General features: G+C 32.9%; 4 protein-coding genes across 5 annotated transcripts; 2 read left to right on the top strand and 2 right to left on the bottom strand.

Moving 5' to 3' along the window:
• The first annotated feature begins 369 nt into the window (after window positions 1-369).
• Window positions 370-5,969, top strand: LOC149735410 (serine palmitoyltransferase 1-like). Its single transcript, XM_089877869.1, has 10 exons — window positions 370-526; window positions 627-832; window positions 1,164-1,330; window positions 1,655-1,787; window positions 2,493-2,622; window positions 3,302-3,499; window positions 3,750-3,942; window positions 4,239-4,293; window positions 4,446-4,560; window positions 5,284-5,969. The coding sequence occupies exons 1-10, from the start codon at window positions 461-463 to the stop codon at window positions 5,458-5,460; spliced, it is 1,440 nt and encodes a 479-aa protein (XP_089733995.1). The 5' UTR covers window positions 370-460; the 3' UTR covers window positions 5,461-5,969.
• Window positions 5,917-11,080, top strand: LOC149735409 (serine palmitoyltransferase 1-like). Of its 2 annotated transcripts, none has more exons than XM_089877872.1 (10): window positions 5,917-6,057; window positions 6,489-6,694; window positions 7,010-7,176; window positions 7,354-7,486; window positions 7,879-8,008; window positions 8,355-8,552; window positions 9,037-9,229; window positions 9,395-9,449; window positions 9,671-9,785; window positions 10,005-11,080. In XM_089877872.1, exons 1-10 carry the CDS (start codon window positions 6,004-6,006, stop codon window positions 10,179-10,181), a joined length of 1,428 nt encoding a protein of 475 aa, XP_089733998.1. In that variant the 5' UTR covers window positions 5,917-6,003; the 3' UTR covers window positions 10,182-11,080. The 2 variants fall into 2 exon arrangements, with proteins under 2 accessions (XP_089733998.1, XP_089733997.1); XM_089877871.1 differs by having other exon boundaries at window positions 9,392-9,449.
• On the bottom strand, window positions 11,032-20,789 carry LOC149735407 (scoloptoxin SSD14-like). Its single transcript, XM_089877864.1, has 10 exons — window positions 20,618-20,789; window positions 17,047-17,341; window positions 16,693-16,759; window positions 16,139-16,258; window positions 15,603-15,771; window positions 13,948-14,822; window positions 13,055-13,211; window positions 12,189-12,330; window positions 11,697-11,822; window positions 11,032-11,543 (listed from the first exon to the last, which is right to left on the bottom strand). The coding sequence occupies exons 2-9, from the start codon at window positions 17,287-17,289 to the stop codon at window positions 11,706-11,708; spliced, it is 1,890 nt and encodes a 629-aa protein (XP_089733990.1). The 5' UTR covers window positions 17,290-17,341; window positions 20,618-20,789; the 3' UTR covers window positions 11,032-11,543; window positions 11,697-11,705.
• Window positions 17,343-20,611, bottom strand: LOC149735408 (gem-associated protein 4-like). The gene has a single exon (XM_089877860.1). It carries the CDS (start codon window positions 20,508-20,510, stop codon window positions 17,613-17,615), a length of 2,898 nt encoding a protein of 965 aa, XP_089733986.1. The 5' UTR covers window positions 20,511-20,611; the 3' UTR covers window positions 17,343-17,612.
• Window positions 20,790-20,804: the final 15 nt, after the last annotated feature.

Raw genomic sequence — 20,804 nt, 5'->3', positions numbered from 1 at the left:
ACCAATGGCGACTGAAACCCGCTTTGTTGGTTATTGGTTACTTTTGATTTGTTTTTGATCGATCTCAGTCGACCATTGTAGTGATAGGGGTAATTAATAATATGCTAATTAGTTTATACCGTGCTCATGCATTAGATCTGTGTGATCTCTTGTTATCTAATATTTTATAATGATACGTGCCTTTTAACCAGAGCCGTGCTCTTTCGTTCAATCACTATTTATCTGATTTCTATAGAAAAGGGTTGGTTTGTTTGTTTTATAAATGTGGTATTTTGTCCCGTGAGTATGATTTCAGTTTAGTTTAAAACAGTTTTGTTTGAGGTATTGTCATAACAAACCTTTTCCGTGGTCAGTTAGTACGTTACAATGTAACGTATGTACATTTACCTTTTTATGTATTGTTTATATCAAAAGCTAAATTTATGCCTTGTTTTATATCCTTAGTGAGCTAGGAAATTAAATGTCTGTGGAATACAATAAGCCGAAGGAATGGGTATTTGCAGAAGCTATACACTCCATGTACCAGGTATGTGTATTGTAAAGGTGTACACAAAGTAACACAATAACAGTACATATATGAACAAAGTGCATATTTACCACTGTTTTAATAAAATTTAATTTCAAAGGCACCTTTGTATCATCTCATTCTTGAGGGATTGTTGCTTGTCTGGATATTTCGGTTGCTTTTCTTTAAAAGTTACAAAATCCAAAACAAAATCCCGCTAAGCAAGAAAGAGAAAGATGACCTCGTAAAAGAATGGACACCTGAGCCACTTGTTCCTGACCTGCAGAAAACGCTAAGTTTGTCAACTCCATATAAGGAAATAACGGGGTAAATTGCATATCAATGTTACATAAATGTAATTTAAAATAATCTGTTTGTAAAACTGTTAGATTGCAGTGTTTACAAACACCAAGCCTAGTATAGTAATACTGTCGCTCGTGACAGTATTACTATAGTATAGTAATACTATAGTATAGTAATACTGTCGCTCGTGACAAGTGAAAATTTTGGTCTCTTACGTCTCCCTAATACTTGCTGTATATATTTAAAAAAAAACTTGGGTGTTCGTATTAAAATTTAACTTTGAAATCAGTGAAACGACACTTGCTTTCATGGGTACAAACACTAAACAACAAATTAAACCAAAGCTTACTCGCAGGCGTCCAGGTAAAATGATAACAGTGGACGGAAAGGAATGTTTAAATTTAGCTTCCATGAACTTTCTCGGATTGTTGGGTAATGAAAGAATTGCTGAAAAATCTTCGGCTTCAATTCGTAAATATGGGGTTGGTGCTTGTGGACCAAGAGCTTTTTACGGAACAGTTGGTAAGTGGTACATGCTGTCTGTAAGTATAGATAAGCATAAGGATATTTCCTAAATGTTGTATATTTTCTTTGTATGATTAGGTTGTCATTGAATGCCGCTTCATAAAAAATCATAATTTAGGTACAATGATGCAGATTTATTCTTGCAAAGGGTGCTACAACCCCCATGTTATATTATAATATGTTATTCTTATGTGAGAATAAATAAAAAATTATAATGTATTTTAGATTAAACTAAATGATGAGTTTAATCATGCATTTTACCAGGTTTAGGTATGTTTAAAGTAATGTACCTGCCTGTTTGATACCCTTTTTTGTTTGTAGATGTTCATGTTGAATTGGAAGAAAGACTGGCTGAGTACATGGAATCAGAACGGGCCATCAGTTATGCTTATGGCTTTGCAACAATTGCGAGTGCAATACCTGCCTATTCAAAACGAGGCGACATTATCTTTGTGTGAGTGGCTAATATTTTTATTACTACCTTTATTTACATATTATTCTATACAGTAGTTGCATAGCTGCTCTTTATTGACTATTGGTTGTTATAATAGCTCTAGCTTTAAATATGTTTACTATATAGGCCTACTTAAATACCAGTAAGAAGTTATACTCATTGTTACATACGAATATTGCCAATCAGCCAATGTTTTACTTTTTACTCTTTTCTTGGTATTTTCTTAGTCCTTACGTGGGTATTTAATTTGTCGTGTGTTTACTATAATTCCTTTGTAACACTATTGTTGCTCGTTAATTAGAAACCTATGGGCAGACAATAGAGTAGCAGCTAGCAGGTCGTGTGTGTTTTCCTAGACCATGTGTATATATATATGTTGTTTTTTATGGTAAGACAACAAACGATAACACAAGAAATGTGAAGGAAACTTGTCATTTCCTTTACTTCCCTATTACAATATGTTGGCCTATAGCCCTGTATTAAAAGCTTTGTCGTAAGATAGATTGTTTTGTTGAGCTTTAAGGCAAGACACGTTTATAGATATTAGATACGGTAATTTTAACAGTTACGTTTTAGAAGAATTTGGACCACAAATTACGAAATACATAAATCCATGTTCTAAATCATACTATAATCTTATTTCAACATAACATGTATGTTTCGGCAGCTATGTACCTCATTATTGATGTTATACCTTTCACACAGAGATGAAGCCGTTTGCTTTGCTATTCAAAAAGGTCTCCATGCATCAAGGAGTAACATTGTTTATTTCCGCCATAATGATTTGGACGATTTGGAAGAAAAACTGAAAATTCAAGCAAACTTAGATAAAAAGGTTTTAAATTCTATTTTAGTATTATTATTGTTTCAAGCCAAACCATATAACAAAATGTCTCAAACTGCCTCGTGGCAGTTTATTAACATCCTGTTTAGGTTGTCTAAAAGTGGATGCAAAAAATCAAAAACCTGTTTTACAGTTTTGACTTTCCTGGTGACGAGAATGTATTTATATAATAGCATGTTCTTTGCATTATTATTTATTCATAAGTTTTACAGACTTTCTTATTCAGTCGAAAGGCTAATTTTAAATATTGTATTGTAGCATTCTAGTTAATAGGTTGACTTCTATACGCATAACAATTATTTACAGCATGATAATAGTAACGTTAGTTAGTATTTTTTGAACCGTACAAAATACATGAATAAGATTGAAGATGCTGCAGGTAGAATGTATAATTTATATTTTAACCACTTTTCCATGCTTTAAATTGCTTCTAATTTCCACTTATAACAACTAATATGAATAATTTAAATGCAGTCGGTTGCTGTCGACTCACAGTTGTCTTGCAAGTTTGAATTACAAATATAGCTGTATTTAGATATATTGTATGTGAATGTAAAATTTAATTGTTATACAAACAGTATATTAACTGTTTATAATGTTACTATATACTTTTTTATGTATTACATTGCTGTTATTTAAACCTTAAAAAACACATTTGTGTTCAATGCAGGATCCGAAAAAGGCATCAGTGACTCGTAAGTTTATGGTGGTTGAAGGAATCTACATGAACACAGGAGAAATCTGTGACTTGCCTCGACTTGTTGACTTAAAATATAAATACAAAGTTCGTTTGTTTGTTGAAGAGTCGCTTTCTTTTGGAGTTCTTGGACAACATGGCAGAGGTGTAACTGAACATTACAATATTCCTGTGAGTAAAACTGTCAATTTATTACATAAATTAAATACAGCTGTAATTTGATGTTAACGCCCTAAAATACTGTTTTATAATTTCCCTGTTTTACACTAATTTGTTCCCCCTGGACCCCCTAAAATACCGTTTATAATTTCTCTTGTTTTACACTAATTTCACAAGTTAATTGGCTGACCAGGTAACAATTAAAATAAACAACAACGTATATTCACATTAATACCTACTGTACAAGATGTGTTAACACCAGATTGACAAAGTTGATTTGGTTGTTGGGAGCATGGAGTATGCGCTTGCTTCTATTGGTGGTTTCTGTTGTGGCCGTGGGTATGTGATTGACCACCAACGTTTGTCAGGACATGGTTATGTTTTCTCTGCTTCACTTCCACCATTGCTTGCACGTGCTGCTGTTGAAGGTCTCGATATTTTGCAAGATGAACCTGGTATGGAAAAATGTTAAGTGTTTTGTTTGTGCTGTAGTGTATGTTTTTTTGTCAAATGCAGATTTGTTACAGTTTGTAGTAATGTAATAAAATGCTTGGGTAGATTAGGTCACACAATCATTTCAAATTAAATTAGGTTTTTTGTAGTTATATGTTTCCAAATTGCAGCATTGATATCAAATCATATGCTTTTTATTAATTTCTGTTTTTAAATTGCTTAATTTTACCAATTATATCACTATATGAATTACACAGCCCAATGGTAGCTGAAAAAACCTTATGAACATTTTTTTTAGAAATATTCAACAAGATACGAGCAAAGGGAAAACTGATGCAGGAACTGATGAAAGAGTGAGATTTTAATCAACAATTTTTTTCTGTAATAATCAGTAAGCGTGGCTGTGGACTCACTGGGCTGTATTTGTTTTGTGTATGGTGTGTTTTTGACAGCACGATTAAATGTAAATTGGAAATGTTTTTTAATGCGAAAAATAATTACACAGGGTACCAGAGTTAAAAATATCAGGTTTCTATGAATCTCCTTCGTTTCATATTCGAAGAAAATCAACAACCAACCAATCAGAAGACGAGAAATTCCTTAAAGTTCTTGTTGATCAGGTATACAAGCAAATATATTATTTTTAATATTCAAATATTGTTAATGGCCTTATAGGTCCTTTTACACAGAACAGTCGTTGTTATTGTTTGCGAGACTTTTCACACAACTCAAATCTTAATTCTCGCATCTCAAGTCTCGAATATCTTGACTGAAATAATATTATAATATATTATGATTAATATTTGGCTTATTGAAATCAAGTAGTTCAAATTATTATGAATTACTTTTACCAGTTTATAAAGAAAAAGATATCATATAGCAGTTATTAAAATAATAATATTACTAATTCTAATGGATGCAAAATTTTCAATTAAACACAATTATATAAAGAGTAGTATAAAAAAGAGTTTAATTTAGTTAGCGAGTAAATAACATTTAAGAAATAAAGCAATGAGCCAGCATGACAAACATAAAAAGGAGCATATCGATATCGTGCATGGGTCTGCGTCTGCCCATATAGCAACTTCTAATTTAAAGTTTACACAATTTAATGCTTATAGGCAACAAAGGCAATGGTGCCAAAGTTTAGTTATGATATTGTGACTCATCAACTTTATGATGTGCATTATATTAGTTAAAATATTAGTCCTATCAACTATGACAAAGTGTGTCCTGTCTAATGTTTATCATGCTACCCAATTTTTTTGGTGGCTCTTGTATTATATGTAGCTTCAAACAAAGTGTGTTTACCTCTAAAGTAAATGTGCTTTGCAACGTTACAGTGCTATCAGAATGGTGTGTGTCTTTCTATTGCAAGTCGCTTATCCCATGAAGAACATATTGCCGATTGGCCAGCCAGTATCAGGGTATCTGTGTCTGTAGAAATGAGCGATGATGAAATAAAGATGGCAGCTCATGTCATCCAACAAGCTGCTCGTTATGCTGAACAACAAATCTGACATTGCATTGTTTTAATTGCCCGATTATTCCCATATTGCTATTCAGAATTTGCCTTAAGAAACCTCGTTAATGCATGCATGCTTTCAGTCTTATCTTCAGTCACGTTGCACGTCAATTAACGCTTAGATTTATAAACAAAGATTTACCAAAATTTTTATAATTACTTGCCTATTCTCGTTAGCTGTTTTAATTTTTAAGTTTATAGTTGCGTTATTTTTGTTGGTTGTCAAAAGTAGTGTTTCATATGTTTTAATTCCCTTTTTTTATAATAAGCCATGTACGATTAAAAACATCTGAATTATATTAACATAGGTGCAAACTTAGTAACATACTAACTATGTGTTGTATACATATCTAAAATAACCTGCTTTAAGTTACTGTTAAATAGTGGCAATATATGCTTGTTAGAGAGCCTTATATTATGCGCCCATTGTTGTGCTTGTAGTTTAAATTTGTTAGGAGCAACCATGTCATTTACTAAACATATGTTTGATTCATGTAATTTCAGGTGAATATTGTTAAGTTAGATTAGTAGGTTGGTTATGGAAAGTGCAAGTGAATGGGTTGTGGCACAGTCTATACATTCATTATTGCAGGTAAGTTACAAATATTACTTGATTAATTTCATAAAGAAGATCTGTCGTACTGTTTTTAGAATTGTTAAATTCATATGCATTGTAGATATTTAGTATATGAACAGGGACATTTGATTAAAGTTGACAGTTAATAATGTAATGTTGAAACACTACATGTCATATAAAACAAATATTTCAATCCTCCTTAAAGTTGACTCCCCCCATTGTACGGGTCATGTCTTTACGCACATTTTTGTTTCTCTATGGCTTGTTTGTCCGTTAGGTGTAGCGACCACGCTTATTTTCTTCTAACTAAATGTAAATATGTGTTTAAATGTAAGCGTGTTTTAACAACTGTTGTTTTGTCGCTATATCCTGTCTTTGTGTTTAAAATATTTCTAAATCTTTGCTACCTTAATCGAAGAGACAAATAAAAGTTATTATTATTCCAGGCGCCACTTTATCATTACATCGTTGAAGGGTTGTTGGTTGTTTGGATTATTCGACTTTTATTTTTCAAAAGTTACAAGATTCATGATAAGGTTCCTCTCACTACTAAGGAGAAAGACGAACTGATTGAAGATTGGGAGCCGGAGCCACTTGTTCCTCCTCTTGAGGAAACAAGAGCCGTATCCAAACCTTATCGTGTCGTGTCAGGGTGAGATAGGTTGAATACGCTTTTTAAACAATGAGCAAACCTTTTTCAAGGCCCTTACTGGGTTTAAATAGGGCATATATTAATTTCTTCATTTGTTGATTTTTCGGTCACAATTAGTATACAGATAAAGATGAACGTTGCATAACTTTGGCTTAGTCACACTATGTAGCATTGGCACCTAAAACAAATGCTGAAATACTACCTTGAATTTCAAGGACAAATATTAATACTGTTGTGTTTTGATACTAATATGGCCGTTTGTGCTTAATAATGTCAAAGCATTTCCTTTGAATAAAATAAACCAATTCACCACAGACAACCTGGAAAAGAGATTGTAGTTGATGGATATAAATGCAAGAATTTTGCTTCGTTGAATTTTCTTGGTTTTGTTGAAAATGAGCGAATATCAAAAGCTGCAACGGAATGTGTTTCCAAATATGGGGTTGGGTCTTGTGGACCAAGAGGTTTTTATGGAAGCTTTGGTAAGTCTGTATGTGCTTTCAGATTATTCTTATCTTTATTTAGGCTGTGTGTGTATCTTTTTTGCTTATCTGTGGAAGCATGGTCTGTTAGCGGTATGGGCCAATTAGGTTTTCATAACATAGAAAGGTCTGTGACAGTTTGCAAACATTATTTTATTCAAATATATGTTTCGACAGATGTTCACTTAGAACTTGAAAAGCGAATTGCAAAGTTCACGGGCACTGAATGCGCGATTATATATTCATATGGTTTCGCCACCATTGCTAGTGCTATACCTTCCTATTCTAAGAGAGGCGATATTTTATATGTGTGAGTATACAGTTTTAGAGATAAAGACATTAAGTAAACTTGAATTAGTAACTGTTTTTGCTTAGTCCTAATTAAAGAGTCTGGCGTACACATAATTGTAGATTTGTAGGTTAATAATATATTAATACATCTCTATAAGGTGATGGTATAGTAGGGTGGGGGAAGATAGGACACCTTTTTATTCTATTTTTTTTTTCATTCATTTGGATGTAAACAAAGATTATTCAAAGAATTATAGAACCATATACCCTCATAACTCCCATAGATCGTTGTTAGTTGTTAAAAAAAACATGATCAAGATATTTGGATATTATGTGCTAAAGGTGTCCCATCTTCCTCTACAGTATTATGTATAAATGTTTTGAGTAAACACAAAGTATCTTCCACAACAGAGATGAAGCATGTTGTTTCGCGATACAGAAAGGAGTCCAAGCATCAAGAAGTAATGTTGTTTACTTCAAACACAATGACATGGAAGATTTGGAAAGTAAACTGCGTCATCAGGAAATGTTGGATAAAAAAGTAAGTTATAAACCAGTTCGTAAAGTATGGTGTAAAGTCAAAGTGCTAGCACTTAATTGGTCAATGCTGTGTCACAATGGTTAAGAGCCTGCAAGAATATTTTCTTCTGTTATTGTTGTGGGTGTATGTTTCCTTGGGCAAGACATTTAATGGTCATCTTAAAACCAGAGATCATTACTATAAGCCATAAGGAGAAAATAATAGTTAGCCACATACGTACAAAAATAATAACTCAAAAGCAGCAAAAGGTATGGCACCTGTGTTATTATGACGAATTCATTGGCTATGAAATAGGAAAAATCTGCTTTAACACCTTTTGATCGGAAATTTCTGTTTATTCTTGTAGGATGTTAAAAAATCATCAGTGACTCGTAAGTTTATGGTGGTTGAAGGAATCTACATGAACACAGGAGAAATCTGTGACTTGCCTCGACTTGTTGACTTAAAATATAAATACAAAGTTCGTTTGTTTGTTGAAGAGTCGCTTTCTTTTGGAGTTCTTGGACAACATGGCAGAGGTGTAACTGAACATTACAATATTCCTGTAAGTCAAACTTTTGTGAATTTATAAATTTGTTTGTGTTTGATGCACTTTCAACAGTGAGCTTATCATTATTGATTTGTTCATTTTATAAAAGTGCTAAATTAAACTTTAAGTCATATCCTGGATTTATTCAATTCAATGTTTATTTCCTCTACAACTTAAATACATTTATTTTTCCCAAACCATTTATGATGCCATTTAGTTGACATTAAGATTATGATTAGGTGATGGTAAATAATTAGGCCCGAATCCCTGGTTACACAATTTGCAGCCGTGTGAAACACCACTTTTGAAAAATGGAATAATATGCATTAGCACATAGGTACATGCATTTACAATGTGTAGGTGGTACATTAAAAAAATATTAACAATATACAATGATCAAGATTTTTCCTACAGTCAGTAATAGTATACTGTAATGTGCTTTTAACGAATTCTAATTCAGACTTTTACGTATTTAAATATCCCCACATAAAAACTGCAGGTTGAGAAAGTTGACATGATGTGCGGAAGCATGGAATATTCGCTTGCATCGACTGGTGGATTTTGCTGTGGACGTGAATACGTGATCGACCACCAGCGACTCACAGGGTTGGGTTACGTCTTTTCTGCTTCACTTCCTCCACTGTTGGCTTGTGCCGCCATTGAAGCAATCGATATAATGGAAGAAGAACATGGTAAGCTGTTTCAACCATTAGTGGGTTTAAATATTGTCTTCTTGTCTACAAATCCCGTCTTTTCATTGTTGTACATTTTTTATCTTAATTAAATTGAAACAAAAAAAATTAAAACAAAAACATTTTTTATTAATTTTTAAGATTTTAATTTTATTTTTCAAGAAGTTCTGTTTCCCAAGCTGAAAAGTAAAGCAGTTTTGCTACAACAACTTGTCAGAAAGTAAGTGGGTAATTGTTTAAAAATAAAAAATAATAAAATTTAAAAATTCCAGCTTAGTTTGTAGTTGTAATTCAATATGAAAACGTAAGATTTGGAGTTTAAAATGTAGGACTTTAAAGTCTGTTAAAAAAGTAGTACAGAAATAAATTAGTATTTTTATAGATGTGTTAAATCCATGTAGTCACTGGTTACAGTGGTAAAAAAACATTTGTTATACACAGAATACCTTACATTGAAGTATTTGGATACTTGGAATCTCCTGCCTTCCACATAAGAAGATTGAAGAAAGTTTCATTTGAAGAGGATTTGAAATTTCTCAATGATATTGTGAACAAGGTTTGTATTTTACTTTGTAAAGCTTATAAATTAATTAAACATTTAAGATGGGTCATTTGAAAATTGCCTGAATTCTTTTAATTCCTTGTGGTTATGTAAACATATCTATACACTGTGCTGTAAGGATGAGGTCCTAATGAGGCACGCCATGGGACCATGCGAATCAGGCCAGAGCTGGCCCATAGTCTCAGCTTTTATTCTATAACATTTCCGTTTTAGAGTTGTGAACTGGGAGTCTGTCTCACTGTAGCAAGTCGTTTGAAGCAAATTGAACTAAAAGAAGATTGGCCACCAAGTATTCGAGTTTCTGTGTCCGTTAATATGAGCGATGATGAATTACAAAACATGGCACAAGTTTTAACACAAGCTGTCCACTATGCAAATGAACAGGCATAACTTTTATATAGGGTAAAATAATCATAATGTTAAAAACATGAAAACACAAAAGTTAACTTGCACCCAGCACTTAGTCACAGCATACGGTATTATAAAATACAGCTTAAATCTCACAGTAGAATGTCAACTTTAAAAATTTACCTGTCAGATCCACTGCAGGGTACATAATGTATGTAAATATGTAACCCCATTGTTAACTAATGTATATTTATTATCCAATTATTGTGTGGTAGCTTTACATATAACACAGTAGATTTAGTTGTTGCATTTATAAAGTGTTACTTTTTAGTAATTAAAAATCACCATTTTTGTTATATAATGTGAACTGTACATTTAATGTAAAATTACGTTTTTCTTTAATGATAATTTTTGTTTGTAATTCCTTACTTTCTAATTTCAGAAAATGGTAAAAAATGTATGTAGTTGTGTAGTTAGTGTTTCGATTGTAGCAGTGCCTTCTACCTTCATTGTGGTACGTAGTAGAATTTTTATAGAATTGTGTTATGCAACTTATAATGCACTATTATTATTATTGTGTATAACACCGTGTTTAAGTAAACAAGCTACTATCCAAAATTAATCAGTGATGAAGGTCGAACTAGAATTTCATTTCAATTTTATATCAACAAAATGATACACAAAATCTTGTCATTATTGAAACTTACTGTAAAACAATCATTGAAAATGCAACGTTTAATATGTCCATTCCTATTTATGAAAGTGATATTCCACCATAAAGTGTTTCAGTCTGTGACATTTGGTGTTACTCTGACATAAAGTATGTGTGACATAAAGTATGTGTAGCAAAACTCGGGAATTGAAGTATGTAGCTGTCTCATTTAACTTCCACTAATATATCTGTGTGTTTTATTAATCGTAATAAAATTATAAAAATATCACCGGTACAATGATTAAAATATCACCGGTACAATGATTATTAAAAATAAGCGATTAAATAAACGTAAGTACATTGATAGAATAATTAGTATTGACAATACAGTTTGCAACCAGTTTCAGTTAAAAAACAAGCCATTCAGATGGCATTCCAGAGACGATAGCGCTTCTTTTTTGTACTACATTTCGCACTAAGGAACATTTTTACAAATCGCACATCGATCATCATACCAAATGGCTTCACCACATCACAAGCAACACCAATGCATATACTTTATACTCAACCAAAACAAATCTTGGAGGTTGATACATAAAACTTACAAATATAAAAACTATTACTTAATTATCATTAGTAACACTTTCATTATTTAATCTAGGCAATTAAAACTAAGAAAATAAATATCTTTAACTGCTCACACGCAGACTGAAGAAATTGAAATGTTTCAGGACTTTTGTGTGTTTAAACACCTAGAAAAGAAGAAAAAAAAACATTTTTATTACGTGTAACCTGAAATTTTAAAATCCAACAATAAAAAGTCATAGTTACAACTTTTCATTTTTTGTTGAATTGTTTTGTAAAATTTCCATGAAGCCACCAGTCACACACACACATATACCCACCTTAGTAGCTCACCAACCATCTGCCTTTGCTCCTTCATTCCTTGCATCAGAGTAAGCATGAATATGATCAATGTGGTTCTTTATACCATTCACTTCAGACTTCGCATGGTTTGGATTGCTTGCCAGCTGTTTTAAGAAATTTATTGCTTTGGCAGGTAAATGTTTACTGCATAAATAGTTAAGTGTCTTGCCCAAAGACACAAACAGGCATGTAAGTAGCAGCGACGAGGCTTGAACCCATTACTTCTGGGTTACAAGCAGGCGCACTAACCCCTATGCCAAGGCACCGGACATATTCTCAATATTTGAAACAAATTTACATTTCATACCAGATACCAAAAGGTTTCGCGACAGGTAAACAGTATGACACACAAACATATATATTATACAGGATAGGTATATTTCCACAGTCCACAAGACATGCATTTTAATCACAAAGCTAGCTTAGCAGCCTAAATAAGGTTTAAACTATCTTATGTTTACATAACTTACCTTATGTCCAAGAGCACTGAGTTGATTAAGAATATTTTGATCAAATTCTTCTTCATACATCAGCACATCAGGTATCAATCGATGATGTAATCGTGGTAATTGTATGGCATCATCAAAATCATTTGTGCCGAAATAAAGCAACCTGGGATGTTAACAGTTTTTAATTATTCCTTTATAGAATGAATGTAACTTACTTTATCTTTGCAGGGCTGAAAAACCACAGTTGTTATAACACGGGTGTTTTGTTTTATACACATCGCTCAGCTTATAAGCTTGGGGGTACCAGCGGTGGCGCAAACATCCCCCCAAAAATAAGCAATAGAAGTTCTATTGTGTTTATAACATAAGTTACGAGTTACCAAGTATGTTACTTTGTGGGCAATAGGTCTTCAGGAAAGCTAGGATACTACATCATACTTAACTATATCAGGGAAACTAGGAATTTATGTCTAAGTTGATCTAATATATAACCAATCATTAATCATTGTTAATTATCTAGAAGCTGGAATACTCAAGTTGTTGTTGGTAATAAACTCATTCATCATTTTACCAGAAACAGCGAAAATATCTACTAGGCTTTTCGCAAATTAGAGTTAAGTTAGGCATTGTGTAACTATTACCGAAACAAATTTTTACACATCCTAGCATTTGGCAAACAATATCTTGCAGAAATCTTATAAAAAATCTCTCGTCATACGGCATACGAAACATTGTTATTCAAATTTTTTGTTTGGGAGAAGATTAAAAAGTTTACAAATCGTGTTTTACTCATAATCTATAATCTAAAGTCTAAACAACAGCTAAAATTTAAAACGAACTTTCTACTTGTATAAAAAGACAGATATGTTGTAACTAGAGTTACTTACCTTATTAGTGAAATGGCCACAGCAGTTGGAATTCGTTTCCCACCAGCTGCCCCAAATATATAAACCACTTGATGTGTTGTGGAATCAACCAACACACAAGGTGACATTGATGATTGAGGTCGTTTACCCGGCTCTACTTTGTTTGCTCCAATGTTGTCTGTTAAGTGCATAGGCGTAAAGTTTTAATAAACGTTAGGGTTGCAAAAACCAGAAGTTTGTTCGCAGTAATAATGGCATCTTCGTTTGGTCGAACGTTTGGTAATTCCTTACGCATTATTAGTCTGGAGAAAATCAAAGGGTTGCCCCTAACCCCTAACCAACCCAGCCAGCTGCAACCCTGTAACTTTACGCCAGTGGTTAAGTGTTGGTGATATTGTAGTGTTTTTAGAACTATTAGGTAGCTGTACAGGATAACAGCTCCATGAAAAATTAAATTCAATTATTAAATTATAAACATTTTTCTAAATTATGAAACTCATTTTGTTGGAAATTCAGGTTTCTCTGTTACTGTTACTTTATTGTGTTGGAGACAGTTAAAATATAAATTTTTCTAACCAAATTTGCCAATTTTATTATGCTTATAGTTTTGCTAACTTCCTATTTACCTTTAACGAGATAATTATTACCTTATCATATTTATATAATACTCCAACAACAAGTTTATTCACTGCATGAAAATATGGTGTTTAGCTGCTATGTGGTGTCTTAAATGTATATAAGTTGTAGAGGAAATAAACATTGAATTGAATAAATCCAGGATATGACTTAAAGTTTAATTTAGCACTTTTATAAAATGAACAAATCAATAATGATAAGCTCACTGTTGAAAGTGCATCTTATATTTCAAAACATATAGTTTATCTGCTATGTGGTTTACTGGTTTCTTTTCTTACCCTGTGTATTGAAGTCATTCATCTCATTGTTGAATAACACACCAGTGGTTGGTGACATCACAAACGACCCAAAATGGTAATTAATCGTTGAAGTAACGGAAACTGCATCCCCGGATGGACTTAACACTGATAAATGTGATGTGGATGACTCTGTTAAGTTTCCTTTGTTCACCATCGCTCCGTAGTAAACAGGATCGTGAAAAGTTTGATTGTCAAATATTTTACTCGTAATATTTAAAATTCCCTTCTCGCTAAGTAGGTTTGACACTAGGTGGTTAACCCCTGGGTTAAAATTTGGATCCCCGAACCTTGTCCGATAGCCGAATGCGTGCTTGAACGATTCCACCACTCGATGCCAGTGTAGGGCTTTATTTGAAGCGAATAGTTTGGGAGTAATTTTATAACTGTCCATTACCCGCATTATAATACTGAGTATGGGACCCCCAGCTGGTAGTGGGGGTACGATGAGTGTTAACCCAGTGTTGGTTAGTGGTACGTGCAGTGTAGTACGTTCGATCACAGTGTAGTCAACAAAATCTTCTTTACCAACAATCCCACCATGTTTGTTAATATCATGAACAAACTGATCAACCATAGGCGACGAGTAAAATACTTCATGACCATTTTCTTTCACTTTTTCCAAAGTGTCGGCAAGTTTTGTGTTTTTTACTAGTTCGCCTTCTTTTATGACATCACTTTTGTCATTGTTACAATACAACTCACACAAAGTTGATTGTTGCATCACAGACAATTTGTTTTGCTCTAGTTTTGCAGCTAACGCACCCGAAACATAGAAACCAGCACGAGCTTTATGAATAGCAGGTTCAAACAACCGAGCCCAACTCACACCTCCACCATATTTCTTGTATGCGTAGCTGTGGAAGAAGATCACACCATCTTATTTATCTGAAACTGGTCATCCCATTTGCAGTGTATTTTAATAAAGGCTACAGTCTATTAGATGGGGGTTCAAAACCCCGAAATGACAAATTCCAAACCGGGGTGGGAAAACAAAATAATACTCATCACTAATTTTGCATTTTAGTCATTTTTGCCTTGCCTTAATTATTAAATTATAAAAAACTTTACCACATAATATTAATACAGTAAACTTAAAAAATATCGTATTTGATTGGTGAAACTCATTTTGTCGTAAATTCAGGTTACTTAGGTACTGCATTGTGTTAAAGGAGACAGTTAAAATATGAATTTCCTACATAAAATGAATTTCCTGCTTGGGAAAAATCAATGTATTTAAGTTGTAGAGGAAATAAACATTGAATTGAATAAATCCAGGATATGACTTAAAATTTAATTTAGCACTTTTATAAAATGTACAAATCAATAATGATAAGCTCACTGTTGAAAGTGCATCTTATATTTCAGTAATGTACAATTTTAATTCTATAATATTGGGGTAACCCATAACAAAAAGAAATTTATTTATATGGCAAGAGCCATACGGGATACAGACATAGAAGTTATGGTCTAGGTACTGTTTGTAAGTTTGGGTTAACCCCAAACTTACAAACTTACTTAAGGGGTAAGTTTGGGTTAACAATTAGTTGGCTATTTGGCTTTAAATATTCTTATTTGAATTCTCGGGTTTAGAGTGACATGGTAAAAGAAACCTTAACAAGGAACCTTTAATTTACCTATAACCTTTCAATTGACCAGGTATCGCCACCGATAATCCACCTTTTACTGCTTTTTGATTCCCAACAAACATGTCCGCAGTACTTGCTTGTGGTGCAGTTTCCCTAGCATCGATTACAGTCGATGTTCTGCTTGTTTTGTTGTAAATTGTCATGAAAAATCCTCCCCCTATGTGAAATATACAGTGTTAGTTATGATATTATGAGAGGTTTTGAAATGCGGGGTGAAATATGTAAACACATTCCAAAATGACAGACTCATACTGATAAGGCTATCAGCATTTAGACTGGAAATTTATTGAACTACATGTAGTCAATACACAACTTTATTGAGACTTGAAACGGTTTCATAGAATGTAAGCTTAAATAAGAGTCAAAGTAACTTAGAAGGTGCTATGACACATACTTATAAGTTATAAACAAAACAGTATCTATACGTTTTCTTTATTACCAAAACTTATTGTTCCCTACTTTATAAAAAGTTTTACAACAATGAACAATACGTCATAAATTACAACCCCGCAAGTCTTACTCACCAATTCCACAGAAATGAGGTTCCACCACACCCTGGCATAACAAAGTAGCGATCGCCGCATCAACAGCATTACCACCTTCTTCTAATACACCAACACCAACTTTCGAACATTCTGCTTGACCTTAAACAAAATCATTTAGTTTATTCTCCACCATTGGCAAAATATGTTTTTTTATGGTCCTGGTGATTTTTACAAAATAAATTAGTCCTAATAATATTCGGAATATTATTAAGACTAATTTATAGGAATAACTCCCATTAATAATTTGTGAGGAACGTTTCTTTATAAAAACAGAATGCACCAGCAACGCCATAATATTCAACTACTAACATAATCTAACAACCCTTAAATAAAAGTAAACGAAAAAGTAAATGCCAAAGTCTAAACTATTAGCATAAAATCTCAAAATTATATTAAATTAAATAAAATACTTGTTATTAAAAAACAAACATTTTTTCAAGTTTAAACCCAAAACACCTTGAACCTTATTGAATGATAAAGGGGATGTAATCAAGACTTCACTTGAAAATGCATTTCATGGTGCCCCCAATTACCTGCAGCTACAGCAGCACTTGTGTATAAATGATGATGTTCTTCTTCTGTGTGAGGGTGGGAGTGAAACTATGAATGCAAGATGAAGGTTACAGTATTGTAAATACATTGTTAGAAACAACACTATTTACAATATACAGAGACAATGTTGGTCACACTCAACTACACAAGTAACCTAATATAAATACTTTATAAAATACAAAACTGTTTCTTTATAAAAAAAGACCATATAGAATTTTTTTTTTATAAATCATAATCAAATAGAACAGTAAAGGATATTACACATTCATGACAAATAATGTGAATGTCCAAAAGTCCAATATAAACGAACTAGACAAAATTGGATTTGTACTAACCGAATGAACTGGAACTCTGCTGATTCCAAAGCCAAGAGCGATTAATATTAAAACAAATAACGAAATTAATCGACATATGCATTCTGTGTTCCAAAAATTAATATCAGTTCTTTTTTGTTTGTAAACAACATTTTCGCTGGCAACTTGCTTCTCTTTTGTGAGAGACAAACTATGTAGTTGTAAAGCTTCATCGTCATTGTTGTCATCACTTTCAGTTGATACACGCACATATTGGGAAGACATGTTTTATAACAAGTGGTTACACTTTAATTTATCAAACCAGTGCATAATTAATCTGCAAAAGCAAAGAAAATTGCAATAAATGTGGTGGAAATAAATATTCTGTCTTTTTATTGACATATTCAGTGTTAAAAAAAATGGTGTATGGACTGTCACTACGGTATCGACATTTTAAAAAAATGGACAACAGTACATGTCATATAACACAGCCAAATGTAAACTAAATTGCTTAACATATTTGGCATTTAAATGAACTTTTAACTTAGTGGTATTAACCAAAAAATTAGCAGTTTAGAAACAACTAATTTTCATTTTAACAGTATGTATTAACATGTTTGTATGGTTGATAACTTTTTTAGTAAAGCATTTTCAACAACAGGATTTGAAATTGTTTCAATTGACGACTGCATGGATAGCTTATACTTTAAAACATCACGCTGATTACTTGTGTTCAAATTTTCATTCGAAATTTGAGAAAATTCGTTTACTAGATCCAGCAACAGAACAAAAATAAATTCACCACCATTTTTATACTGGTTCAAACTCTCGATAAAGACAAGAAAATCACAGGAGTTTTGAAAATAGTGGAATAACATAAACTGCTGAAGTGTTGCAGACAGAACATCATTACAACCAATAATAAATGACTTCACTGTTATTGCGTAAGACTTTGAAAACAGCGTCCAATTTTGCACCGTCATCCAAGAACGACAGCATGAACTACTGAGAACCACAGTTACTCTGTGTAGAAGATAACAAATACCAAGCTGAACCTTGCACTCCTTGAGGTCTACATATGGAAGGAAGTCTAACTTATTAAGCGGGAGAGCAACATGGAGAACTGAATCTGTAATAAGTGACTTCACAACATCAATTAGGATTCTCCATTCATTTTCATTAGACCCTGGAAGTACTTGAGCAAGGGCAACTACCAATCCTGCACAGAACAAATCCTGTTGCTTACAATTCAAATCTTGGATATTTAAGAAAGAAATTGGGAGAAGACCTGGATTAATTATTAAACATTGTAACCACATTAAAAGTGCAGTTCCTTCACTTTTACAATCAATCAGATCAATTTTTAAATCCTCTGGTATGTTCACAATGGTTTGAAGTAATTTTGGCAACCTTATCCGAAAGTGTTTGTTGTGGGAAGATATTGGTGTTAAATATAACTGCACTCTCCAATGTAAACTTGAAATTAGACGATCATACCAAGTTAAAAGTGCTGTAACTTGTTTAGTTTGCGATGAAAACAGATGAGAAGTCTTATCAACAAACTGCACCAAACAATCTGAAACTTTCAACCTTGTATCTTGGTCCAGTTCAAAACCAGACAATTTCTTTGCCAAGTTATAAGTAATACACAAAATATCCAACAACGACAGCACACTCGAAACATTTTCAAAGTAAATGTAACAAAGTTTTACTGAATATGCAACGGGCAAATTCTGTTTGTTTCCCTTTTCAAACAAGCCAGGCAAGATATATGTGTGTAATAAATCCAAACATAAAAGAGTTGACGCTTCAGCTGTTTCGGGGGAAGATTTTAAAAGCTTTATAAGTTTGTTTAAAAATGAGAACAAATTTGTCAGCTCAGATTCATCTTTTAGTTTAATTTCTTTGAAAATATAATGCAGAAAAACTACTTTGTTTGATGTGTGGACCAATAGTTTGATCAAGTTTGGTAGTTTGTACAAAACTTGTGCTATGACTTCACAATGGTCTTCATGAGACAAACTATGCTGGGCGAGTTTTTTTAATAAACTAGTTTGTGATACAAGCCCAAGCCAGCAAATGTCGGCGGTTAGTTGCATTACAGCATCATCTTGCTTGTCACTTTTACATGTGAATGTGTTAAACACAATGTTCAGTTCACGATGAAAATTAGATTCCACTGCACATTGTGTTTCACCACTTAATATTGAAAATAATGTGGTATCAAAACTGGAATCAACTTGAATAAAATTATGAAACATGCTCAACTTGGATTCAGGGTTCAATGAATTAAACCAAAGTAGAAATAGCTGATATAGAGAATAGTAATTGTTCTCGGTAAAACTTTTCATACTATGCTTGTTGCAACTGTACAGTGTTTCAAAAAGCCAAATTACATGTTCTGGTTTCACCAAAGCTGTATGGTATGTATGCAAAGCTTCCAAACTTATCCTAACCGATGCATGATCTCTGTTTGTGCACTTCAACCAATGTAAAATACCTTTCACAGCATCTTCATGACCAAGTAACATGTATTTTACTTGATGAACAACACCTGGAATATCTACAGATAAAATTCTTTCTTGATCTTTATTCTCTACAGCAGATCTGCCATCTGTCCACAACTTTTCACTTTTATTTATCAACTCTACTAAAGCGGTATTTTCAACATCAATTTTAGAAGCCAAGCATCTAAACAAGTCAGTAGCATTTTGCATTACATCATGAAATGGTGAAGAAGCGGGTATGACATGAGGATTTGAGTTTTCTTTTCCAACAACAGAGTTAAGTATTTGCATATGGTGTTTCATGGATATTTCAGTTCCAGTTCCACCAGAATTAACGAGATCCGAAAGTATACTCGACACATCACGTAACTTGATTTCATGTGGGCAAGATATTGATATTGGAAAATTTTTGGTTACTTCTTTAATAACAACACAATCTTTTTCAGTTAAAACACAACGACGGAGTGTTTTGATATTATAATGATCAGTGGAAATTAAATTTTTAATGTGAGCACTAACATTGACCAAATTTTCATAATGTGTATCATGGTATGACAACTCGTGCAATGCAGATATGGAACCTACTACAACAGAAATACAACATGGAACAAATTCGTTATCAACTTTAAGTTTTTCCAGATAAGTTTGTAAAGCATTTAACACAATACCACAAACAGCGGCTTGCAGTCTAACTACATGTTTCATAAATATCTTAAATAGTTTGTGTTTGGCACACAGCTTAAAAATGACTTCCCATCCAATTTTAGTGCTTGTAACATACATATTAGCTTCATTAACATCGCAGACCAATCCCTCTCCACACAGCCCAATATTTAGTAATACAAATGCAACTTTACTTTTCCATGATTCTGCTTCAAGATTTGAATGCTCTGTTTGCAAACCAGAAATAATGTCTGAAATTATGTTGTCCAAAATCAAAGTTTGGTCTTTTGCAAACTTTGTCTTGTGCAAAAGAGTCCATTCTGCTGTAAATTCCATTACGGGCGATGAAAATTGTTATGAAACTTTGATTAAAAACAATTGCTTTATAACCATCTATGTAAAAACAACAAAAAACAAACTAATTATAATTCAAACGCACTTACTATTCCATTATCGAGGGAAATCTGCGATCGATGGATCTTTAAACTTTTGAAAATCCGAAATGTGACGCCCACAGTTGTTAAAGACAATAGTACGTCGATTTGGTAAATACAGCCGCCATTTATTAGCCAGAGTCATATATTTTTATGGCTTCGTTATTAGCTACTTATAATGAAATAAACTGATTTT

Source organism: Ciona robusta, chromosome 5 (assembly GCF_009617815.1).
Source record: "Ciona robusta chromosome 5, ASM961781v2".
NCBI lineage: Eukaryota > Metazoa > Chordata > Ascidiacea > Phlebobranchia > Cionidae > Ciona > Ciona robusta.
The sequence above is the reverse complement of the archived record's forward strand: the minus strand, read 5'-3'. Positions and strand labels throughout refer to the sequence as shown.

What these genes read in the sequence shown, in the direction of transcription:
- LOC149735410 (XM_089877869.1), top strand. Translation starts at nt 461, where the DNA reads ATGTCTGTGGAATACAATAAGCCGAAGGAATGGGTATTTGCAGAAGCT. An exon ending in CTATACACTCCATGTACCAG is followed by an intron (nt 527 to 626) that starts GTATGTGTATTG and finishes TTAATTTCAAAG; the next exon opens with GCACCTTTGTATCATCTCAT. An exon ending in CGAGGCGACATTATCTTTGT is followed by an intron (nt 1,788 to 2,492) that starts GTGAGTGGCTAA and finishes CCTTTCACACAG; the next exon opens with AGATGAAGCCGTTTGCTTTG.
- LOC149735409 (XM_089877871.1), top strand. Translation starts at nt 6,004, where the DNA reads ATGGAAAGTGCAAGTGAATGGGTTGTGGCACAGTCTATACATTCATTA. An exon ending in AGGAAATGTTGGATAAAAAA is followed by an intron (nt 8,009 to 8,354) that starts GTAAGTTATAAA and finishes TTATTCTTGTAG; the next exon opens with GATGTTAAAAAATCATCAGT. An exon ending in TCAATGATATTGTGAACAAG is followed by an intron (nt 9,786 to 10,004) that starts GTTTGTATTTTA and finishes TTTCCGTTTTAG; the next exon opens with AGTTGTGAACTGGGAGTCTG.
- LOC149735407 (XM_089877864.1), bottom strand. Translation starts at nt 17,289, where the DNA reads ATGTCTTCCCAATATGTGCGTGTATCAACTGAAAGTGATGACAACAAT. An exon ending in ACCTCATTTCTGTGGAATTG is followed by an intron (nt 15,772 to 16,138) that starts GTGAGTAAGACT and finishes TATTTCACATAG; the next exon opens with GGGGAGGATTTTTCATGACA. An exon ending in GGTCAATTGAAAGGTTATAG is followed by an intron (nt 14,823 to 15,602) that starts GTAAATTAAAGG and finishes CTTCTTCCACAG; the next exon opens with CTACGCATACAAGAAATATG.
- LOC149735408 (XM_089877860.1), bottom strand. Translation starts at nt 20,510, where the DNA reads ATGGAATTTACAGCAGAATGGACTCTTTTGCACAAGACAAAGTTTGCA.